This window comes from Ranitomeya variabilis, chromosome 2, assembly GCF_051348905.1.
Source record: "Ranitomeya variabilis isolate aRanVar5 chromosome 2, aRanVar5.hap1, whole genome shotgun sequence".
NCBI lineage: Eukaryota > Metazoa > Chordata > Amphibia > Anura > Dendrobatidae > Ranitomeya > Ranitomeya variabilis.
In genome coordinates this window covers 1,028,667,700-1,028,678,155 of record NC_135233.1, presented here as the reverse complement: position 1 = coordinate 1,028,678,155, position 10,456 = coordinate 1,028,667,700, and the positions used below count along the sequence as shown (strand labels likewise).

Sequence of the window (10,456 nt, the reverse complement as noted above, 5' to 3'; positions counted from 1 at the left end):
TTGCAATGTCTTGTGTTTTTTTTAACAGGCACTTAGCAATTTATCCACTAAAGAATCTGAGAACAGCACTTTAATGGATGAATATATTTATCAGTGAATCAGGAGTTGTTTTTGGAGCTGAGCCCATTTCCCTGCCTGTCTCCCAATACTTTTTTGGCATAGTGGTTTAGGAAGCCATTATACTTATTGGAGATGACAGGAGACTCCCCCTCACACGTGTCAGATACAGTGTCCGCCCCCCTATAATAAAGCCTAGAGCTGTGTGAGGGGTCATCATCATTTCATCACAACCCCGGCCACTCAGCACCGAGGAATACAGGATTAAACTTTCTTCTCACAGCTCATCGCCATGTCTGGAAGACGTCAGCAAGGAGCCTACAGGAACTGGTGAGGAGCCGGGGACATGACTGTTAGCTGGGTACACTACCGCGGGGGTGCAGAGACTTTACTGTAGTTCTGCCCGCTCAGTAGCTGTGGGTGGATTAGGTTTTATTGTGGCAGAAGGTGAGAACTGCGCGGTATGAGTCTGTCATGTCGGTAATTATAACTGCGCAGTATGAGTCTGTCATGTCGGTAATTATAACTGCGCAGTTTCGCTGTAGTCGTCGGCTACATAAACTACTGCGGGCAATTTCGGCGGGAAATCACAAGACTCCGCCCACGAAGAGTACATGGCGGGAAAAGAGGGCCCAAAATGGCGGGAGGAGCGGGAACAAAATGGCGGCACTGCACCTCATATTTATTTTTACATAAAGACGTGAGCAGGAAATCGGACATGTGGCTTTCTTTATTGCACTAGGGATACATATTATGAGGTGGAAATTAATGTGCCGCCATCTTGACACATGATGCATGCTTAGCTTAGTACTGGCCGCAGAATTATAGAACAGTAACTGTAAAAACACTACATAGAGATGTGCATAATATTGTTTAGCCCATTTCATGCTGTTATTTGTAATATAAGGAGTTATTAGATTAATTTACTCCCCCCGTTCCTTATCTGCCTCCTCCTTGTCTGACAAGGTGCAGAGGTCACTGCGAGGCTGGAAATTGTACAGAGCCCTATAGGTCACTCACCTGACAGGATTTGTCATTAGTGTGTCATATGTGACCCGTCTCCAAACCTGGTGATTATAAAAGGGAACCTGTGAGGTCCCTCATGGCCTCCAGCCCAGCAGCATTTAGCCATGTGTGATTACACTCCCTCACTAACCAGCCCTGTATAACATGATTCAGATAAATAATAATAATCTCTTATATAGCGCCAATATATTCCACAGCGCTTTACAGTTTTTGCACATTATCATAGCAGCCCCCGATGGCACTCACAATCTAACTTCTGCTTTCCCTATGCTAATGAGGACTTTGACTAGTTGATGGGGAGTTATTAACATAATTAGCAGGAGCAACGTAATAGCCACCTGATGCAAATCTGCGCACAAGCGTCGCTCATTCCGGCAGCGTCACTGCGCCACTGTAGCGTGGCGTAAGCGTCTATTCTTCAGATACGCACTGTGCATGACCAGAAGTTCAGAAGATGGCTTCCGGTCATGCGCATCGTCTTGGAAGCGTACACCTGGCTAAAGAGGTGTAGTGACGCTGCCGGAATGAGCGGCGCTTGTACGCAGATTTGCAGGAGTTGGTGATGGCGCCGACTCGTACAAATTATGTTATTACACCCACAGGATCGTGATAACACGGAAATGGGACTGACTAGTCTGGGATAACTAACGTCCCATCAACTACTCAAAAGTTCTCATTAGCATAGGGAATGCGGAGGTTATTAATGCCTTTTTAAAACATTTATTTACCTGAATTATTTATACAGGGCTGGTTAGGGAGGGAGTGTAATCACACATGGCTGAATGCTGAAGTATTGGAGGACACGGTGTACCTGACATGCTCCGTTTATTTTTTTTTTTGTAGTGATGAGTGCAAGTGCTCATTACTCGAGTTTGCCGGGGGTATGTACCGAGTATCGTGGGTTTCAGAGTGACATATTTGAGTCTCCGCGGCTGTGAGGCCAGTCTCACACGGCCAGATAATTCCGGTACCGGAGAAAACGGTACCGGAGTTATCTGTCCGTGTGGCTCACGTGGCACATCAGTGTGGCACACGTGCGGCAGCCGTGTGCTGCCTGAGGACCACATGGACGTTACAGTAAGCGCTGTCCCCAGCGTGTGGTGCTGAAGGCGGCATTCATCTCTTGTCCCCTGCAGCGCTCGCAGGAGAGAAGAGATGAAAAAATCTATTTTTCTTTTTTTTTTTTTTTGTTAAAAATAAAGTTTGGGGTCACCTCCCGCGTCCCACCCCCCGCGCACCCGCCCGCTTGCAGAGAAATACCCAGCTCCCGCGATGCCTCCTCTCAGCGCCGGCTTCAACACCACATGCACTGGACAGCGCTTAACTGTAGCGCTGTTTCTCCTGCGGTGGTACGTGTGCACTGTTCTCCGTGTGCGGAACGCTTTGCAGACCGTGCTGCCGGAGAAAAGTGGACATGTCAGCGTGTTTTGCACACGGACACACGGTCTGTGAAAACACGCAGGCATGTGCATAGACCCATTCATTTGAATGGGTCTACGTGTGTCAGTGTCTCCGGCACGTGAGAAAACTGTCACTACACGTACCGGAGCCACTGACGTGTGAAACCGGCCTTAGGGTGACATTTCTCTTGCAGAGGCTCACTTCTCTGAAAGAGAAATGAACATACTGTGGTCTGGAGAGACGCACCACATGTCCGTCTCCGCAGTTGAGCCGCGGGTGTCTTTGCACGCATAGTGGGCATGGGATTTCTTGAAATCCCATCCACTATGCTGTAATAGCTGGACGCTGGACAAGTACGCAGCACCCAACCTCCTGCAGCGTTTACTGATCCTGTGCACGTGCCCTTAGACGGCCACAAAACCTGCGTGGACTGCCTGACAAACATGGACAATCCCGTATGTTTTGTGTCTGTCTAACGTGATATAACATGTATAACGCACACAGGACATATCGACTGCAAAATGTAAAAATCATGGCGGTTTTGGCCATGTTACTGCTAGCCACAGATATTCCACAGAGAAATTCCACAACATAAATTAATAGGCTGCAGATCTCGAATCCACAGCATTGTTCAATTTACGCTGGATTTTTTCCTCTTCTGATGGAAAAGATTTTGTCACATCTTATTCTGTAGTACGCAACAGAATTTCTGGATGTAAAATCTTCACTGATTACAACCTGAGTAAATATGTCCTTAAAGGGGTTGTCCACTGCTAGGACAACCCTTTCTATACTCTTCTCTATTCACCTCCCATGCAGGCGCTGTTCCTGCAGTGTCGGCACTCGCGGTCCCGGAGCTGTGATAAGTGTCCCCAACACCGAGTCAGCGCTGGCATCACTGTCTCCCCCTTTGGATGCTTTGAACATAAAGAGGAAGTCCGAGTGGCAGCTGATCTGACAGTGACTCCAGTGCTGATTGGGTGCCAGAGTCACGTGTCATGACACCGCTGGAATGGTGCCAGCTCGGGAATCGAGTTAAGCTTTTTTATTTTAATCGGGGTCAAGTGTGGGGAATGAGAAGAGGTTGTCCTAGTTGTGGACAACCCCTTTAATTTCCATATTTTTGCTAAATTAAAGGGATTAGTGTTAATCTGTAGGTTAAATAGCATTACAATGCTGACCAGTCGTCACACTTTGTTCTCCCTCCCAGAAGAAGATAAACTTTAATCCTCTTGGAAATTGTCGACTTTGTTGTGCCTGGAGCGACTTCAGTCACTGTTTACAGCATTTTGATCGGCATCTGTAGACGCGGACAAGTATTTTAATTGACAGCTGGCTATGCACGGATTACCTGCACCATGAGCTGTCCATCAGGTCTCTTCAGGCAAGTCTTTATGACTGAAAACCGGTGGGTCTCGGGAGGAATAAAATTAATTTATTCCCAATAGTCTCACTTTTAGTGTGGCGGCTGAACAGCATTGTAACACTATTAAAGGGAACCAGTCACATGCAAAAAAAAGCAACCTGTAGCTATGGGGTTAGTTTGCAGGTTTAATAGCGTTATGTACTGTACTGAGAGCCCCGCTGCCTGGGGGAATTGAACATTATTTCCCCTAGCAGTGTTTGGCGTTCAGTCATTGACGTGGCTCTGGCACCATGTCACTTAATGTTCTGTGTATAGAGAGTAGCGTCTGTAACCATGACCCGGCACGGACTGATAGCCAGCCCTAGTGCTGATCCTGCTGTCTGTGCCGGGAGCGATTACAGCTCCTCTCTGACTGAAACCCAAATGCTTCCGGGAGGGAGTAAAGTTTGTTTCATCCCCGTAGTGGAGGCTCTGGGTGCAGGCTCCGGACAGGTTCAAAACACTATTAATCTGCAGATTAACTCCATAGCTGCAGGTTAATATCATTTTTTTCACATGTTACCTTTAACCTGCAGAATAACTCTGTATCTGCAGGTAAATGGGGTTTGGGGACATGGCAGGCTCACTTTAAAGCTGCATGTAAAAGGAAAAAAAAAAGGCTGAAAACAGCCATAGCCAGCTCACCATCCAGACCACAGGCACGGAGCAAAGGAGTTCGTCCTGATCCTGACGTCCAGCAGTAGCGATCCAAAGAGAAAGTGGTCACTCCAGCTCCAGTAAAACCAGTGAAAACTTTATTAGTCCAAAATATTAAAAATAGTCCTTACATGCGGTGGACCACATAAGTGTCTGTACATATGTAACGGCAACGCGTTTCAACCTATGCAGGTCTTTAACTCATGCCACCACTGTCACTTTAAAGCTGACTAGCACTGGACATGAAGGCTGTTTGTTTTCAGATCAGGATTTCAGTGTATGTTCAACCTTGACACATGAGACCTGTGATTAATGTTGTGCTTTGCTATTGCAGGGAACCCAGGAACTACTCTTCATCTGGAAGCGACAGGCAGCAAGGTAGGAGGGATGAGCTTTCCTAATATGTCAGCATTCAGCTCATGTACTGAGCGATTAGGGTCCGTTCACATGTGACAGATTTATTGCAGAACAATTTGCACCTTTCCCATTTATCTGATTTGGATTGTGTGGAAATCCATGAATCTGGATAACAACAACCTCAGTTACATGTGTGGAATGTGTTTTTATGTTAGTGGGGATTTTATAATTGCAGGATGTTTGTTTAGTTTGTAACTATGTTGTCATAATTTGCACCAGATTTATCGGGGTGTTGGTCAAAGTTGAATGAAATTTTTTCATGTTTAGATGACTGGAGATGATTTTCTACTTTTTACATCATCCCCCTATCTGGAGTGAGAATTGATGTACAGTGGGTATGGAAAGTATTCAGACCCCTTTAAATTTTTCACTCTTTGGCTATGTGCACACGTAAGAAAAGAGGTGCAGAATTTTCTGCACAAAATCCGCATCTCCTGGCAGAATCCACAGCTGCGGATTTGCTGCGGTCTTTGTGCGGAATTGATGCGGATTTTCTGCAGTTTTTCCCAATGCGGATTTCTATCATGGAGGGGTGACATGCACTTCTTTGAAATCCGCAGCAATTCCGCACTGATTTTTCTTTTCCAATATTTTTATTTTTAACAAGGGTAAAGAGGGGAGGGAGGGCGGGTAATAATGGATGGGAGGGGAAGGAAATGTGGAATGGGCCAAGGGGAAACTGGATAGGTGAGAAAAGCAAACATAACAAAACATAAAATTACAAACTGGCAACAATTTGGCCTGAATAAAGCAAGGGACACAGCCCTTGAAAAACAACATTATGTTCAACAGCTATAGTATACAAATCAGAAACAAACAGTGCAATAATAAGACATATCTATGACCTTGATAAAAAGCAAACCATTTATAGAAGGTTATAGAGGCAAGGGAATAGGTAATCAAAGCGTAGCCAAACTCAAATCTATCAGCTAATTATGTAAGTGGAGGAGAGAAAGATTGGTCCCATTTGTACCATTTCCGATAGAACTTATCCAATCCATTATTGGACAGAGCGAACTTAAGCTCAAGTGCTCTGTGTTGTGTAATGAACTTGATAATGGTGCCAGAACTGGGTAGAGTACGGCTTTTCCAATAGTAGGGGATGGAATTCTTGGCGACCATACATATGTGTAAAACAATACGTTGCAGAGAACTATCTAGGAGTTTATTATCTAAAGAAAGTAAAGCTAATTGGGGTGTGATGGTGAACGTGGAACCCGAAAGTTTAGTGGTTATTGAAGAGATTTCTGACCAATAAGCAACAGCAGTGGGATAATTCCAGAAAATGTGTATTAACCCCTTTCTGACATCGGACGTACTATCCCGTCGAGGTGGGGTGGGCCCGTATGACCACCGACGGGATAGTACGTCCAGCGCGATCGGCGGCGCTCACGGGGGGAGCGCGGCCGATCGCGGCCGGGTGTCAGCTGCCTATCACGGACCGCTCCCGGCACATTAACCCCCGGCACACCGCGATCAAACATGATCGCGATGTGCCGGCGGTGCAGGGAAGCATCGCGCAGGGAGGGGGCTCCCTGCAGGCTTCCCTGAGCCCCCCGCAGCAACGCGATGTGATCGCGTTGCTGCGAGGGTCTTACCTCCCTCCCTGCCTGCTCCAGACCCGGATCCAAGATGGCCGCGGATCCGGGTCCTGCAGGGAGGGAGGTGGCTTCACAGAAGCCTGCTCAGAGCAGGCACTGTGAAGCAGCCTGCACTTCTCTCAGATCGGTGATCTGTCAGAGTGCTATGCAAACTGGCAGATCACCGATCTGTATTGTCCCCCCCTGGGGCAAAGTAAAAAAGTTAAAAAAAAAAATTCCAAATGTGTAAAAAAAAATAAAAAAAAATATTCCAAAATAATGAAAAAAAAAAAAAATATTACTCCCATAAATACATTTCTTTATCTAAATAAAATAAAAAAAACAATAAAAGTACACATATTTAGTATCGCCGCGTCCGTAACGACCCGACCTATAAAACTGGCCCACTAGTTAACCCCTTCAGTAAACACCGTAAGAAGGAAAAAAAAAAAATGAGGCAAAAAACAACGCTTTATTATCATACCGCCGAACAAAAAGTGGAATAACACGCGAACAAAAAGACAGATATAAATAACCATGGTACCGCTGAAAGCGTCATCTTGTCCCGCAAATAACGAGCCGCCATACAGCATGATCAGCAAAAAAATAAAAAAGTTATAGTCCTGAGAATAAAGCGATGCAAAAATAATTATTTTTTCCATAAAATAGTTTTTATCGTATAAAAGCGCCAAAACATAAAAAAATAATATAAATGAGGTATCGCTGTATTCGTACTGACCCGAAGAATAAAACTGCTTTATCAATTTTACCAAACGCGGAACAGTATAAACGCCTCTCCCAAAAGAAATTCATGAATAACTGGTTTTTGGTCATTCTGCCTCACAAAAATCGGAATAAAAAGCGATCAAAAAATGTGACGTGCCCAAAAAGTTACCAATAAAAACGTCAACTCGTCCCGCAAAAAACAAGACCTCACATGACTCTGTGGACCAAAATATGGAAAATTTATAGCTCTCAAAATGTGGTAACGCAAAAAATATTTTTTGCAATAAAAAGCGTCTTTCAGTGTGTGACGGCTGCCAATCATAAAAATCCGCTAAAAAACTCGCTATAAAAGTAAATCAAACCCCCCTTCATCACCCCCTTAGTTAGGGAAAAATAAAAAAAATGTATTTATTTCCATTTTCCCATTAGGGTTAGGGTTAGGGCTAGGGTTGGGGCTAGGGTTAAGGCTACAGTTAGGGTTGGGGCTAAAGTTAGGGTTAGGGTTGGGGCTAAAGTTACGGTTAGGGTTTAGATTACATTTACGGTTGGGAATAGGGTTGGGATTAGGGTTAGGGGTGTGTCAGGGTTAGAGGTGTGGTTAGGGTTACTGTTGGGATTAGGGTTAGGGGTGTGTTTGGATTAGGGTTTCAGTTATAATTGGGGGGTTTCCACTGTTTCGGCACATCAGGGGCTCTCCAAACGCGACATGGCGTCCGATCTCAATTCCAGCCAATTCTGCGTTGAAAAAGTAAAACAGTGCTCCTTCCCTTCCGAGCTCTCCCGTGTGCCCAAACAGGGGTTTACCCCAACATATGGGGTATCAGCATACTCAGGACAAATAGGACAACAACCTTTGGGGTCCAATTTCTCCTGTTACCCCTGGGAAAATACAAAACTGGGGGCTAAAAAATCATTTTTGTGGGAAAAAAAGGATTTTTTATTTTCACGGCTCTGCGTTATAAACTGTAGTGAAACACTTGGGGGTTCAAAGTTCTTACAACACATCTAGATAAGTTCCTTGGGGGGTCTAGTTTTCAAAATGGGGTCACTTGTGCGGGGCTTCTACTGTTTAGGTACATTAGGGGCTCTGCAAACGCAATGTGACGCCTGCAGACCATTCCATCTAAGTCTGCATTCCAAATGGCGCTCCTTCCCTTCCGAGCCCTCCCATGCATCCAAACGGTGGTTCCCCCCACATATGGGGTATCAGCGCACTCAGGACAAATTGGACAACAACTTTTCGGGTCCAATTTCTCCTGTTACCCTCGGGAAAATACCAAACTGGGGGCTGAAAAATAATTTTTGTGGGAAAAAATGTTTTATTTTTACGGCTCTGCATTATAAACTTCTGTGAAGCCCTTGGTGGGTCAAAGCACTCACCACACATCTAGATAAGTTCCTTAGGGGGTCTACTTTCCAACATGGTGTCACTTGTGGGGGGTTTCTACTGTTTAGGTACATTAGGGGCTCTGCAAACGCAATGTGACGCCTGCAGACCATTCCATCTAAGTCTGCATTCCAAATGGCGCTCCTTCACTTCCGAGCCCTTCCATGCGTCCAAACGGTGGTTCCCCCCACACATGGGGTATCAGCGCACTCAGGACAAATTGTACAACAACTTTTGGGGTCCAATTTCTCCTGTTACCCTCGGGAAAATACAAAACTGGGGGCTGAAAAATAATTTTTGTGGGAAAAAATTTTTGTTTTATTTTTAAGGCTCTGCATTATTAACTTCTGTGAAGCCCTTGGTGGGTCAAAGTGCTCACCACACCTCTAGATAAGTTCCTTAGGGGGTCTACTTTCCAAAATGGTGTCACTTGTGGGGGGGTTTCAATGTTTACGCACATCAGGGGCTCTCCAAACGCAACATGACGTCCCATCTCAATTCCTGTCAAGTTTTGCATTGAAAAGTCAAACGGCACTCCTTCCCTTCCGAGGTCTCCCATGCGCCCAAACAGTGGTTTATCCCCACATATGGGGTATCAGCGTACTCAGGACAAATTGTACAACAACTTTTGGGGTCCAATTTCTTCTCTTACCCTTGGGAAAATAAATAATTGGGGGCGAAAAATAATTTTTGTGAAAAAATATGATTTTTTATTTTTACGGTTCTGCATTATAAACTTCTGTGAAGCACTTGGTGGGTCAAAGTGCTCACCACACCTCTAGATAAGTTCCTTAGGGGGTCTACTTTCCAAAATGGTGTCACTTGTGGGGGGTTTCAATGTTTAGGCACATCAGGGGCTCCCCAAACGCAACATGGCGTCCCATCTCAATTCCAGTCAATTTTGCATTGAAAAGTCAAATGGCGCTCCTTCGCTTCCGAGCTCTGTCACGCGCCCAAACAGTGGTTTACCCCCACATATGGGGTATCGGCGTACTCAGGACAAATTGTACAACAACCTTTGGGGTCCATTTTCTCCTGTTACCCTTGGTAAAATAAAACAAATTGGAGCTGAAGTAAATTTTTTGTGAAAAAAAGTTAAATGTTCATTTTTATTTAAACATTCCAAAAATTCCTGTGAAGCACCAGAAGGGTTAATAAACTTCTTGAATATGGTTTTGAGCACCTTGAGGGGTGCAGTTTTTAGAATGGTGTCACACTTGGGTATTTTCTATCATATAGACCCCTCAAAATGACTTCAAATGAGATGTGGTCCCTAAAAAAAAATGGTGTTGTAAAAATGAGAAATTGCTGGTCAACTTTTAACCCTTATAACTCCCTAACAAAAAAAATTTTGGTTCCAAAATTGTGCTGATGTAAAGTAGACATGTGGGAAATGTTACTTATTAAGTATTGTGTGTGACATATCTCTGTGATTTAAGGGCATAAAAATTCAAAGTTGGAAAATTGCTAAATTTTCAAAATTTTCGCCAAATTTCCATTTTTTTTGCAAATAAACGCAGGTAATATCAAAGAAATTTTACCACTATCATGAAGTACAATATGTCACGAGAAAACAGTGTCAGAATCGCCAAGATCCGTTGAAGCGTTCCAGAGTTATAACCTCATAAAGGGACAGTGGTCAGAATTGTAAAAATTGGCCCGGTCATTAACGTGCAAACCACCCTTGGGGGTGAAGGGGTTAAATCTCCCTTGTGGCCACATTCTCTCCAACAAAGCGGAGAGTTAGAAGTATCTATGTGTGCCAGTCTAGATGGCGTGTAGTACCATCTGGAGCACACC

General features: G+C 44.6%; 1 protein-coding gene across 1 annotated transcript in view; it reads left to right on the top strand.

Moving 5' to 3' along the window:
* Positions 1-239: 239 nt before the first annotated feature.
* LOC143810155 (ribonuclease H1-like) overlaps positions 240-10,456 on the top strand; it is a 56,396-nt gene continuing 46,179 nt past the window's right edge. Inside the window, exons 1-2 of the mRNA XM_077293039.1 lie at positions 240-387; positions 4,881-4,924. Of these exons, the coding sequence (XP_077149154.1) occupies positions 350-387; positions 4,881-4,924 (82 nt within the window). The 5' untranslated portion in view covers positions 240-349. The remainder of the gene's footprint in view (positions 388-4,880; positions 4,925-10,456) is intronic.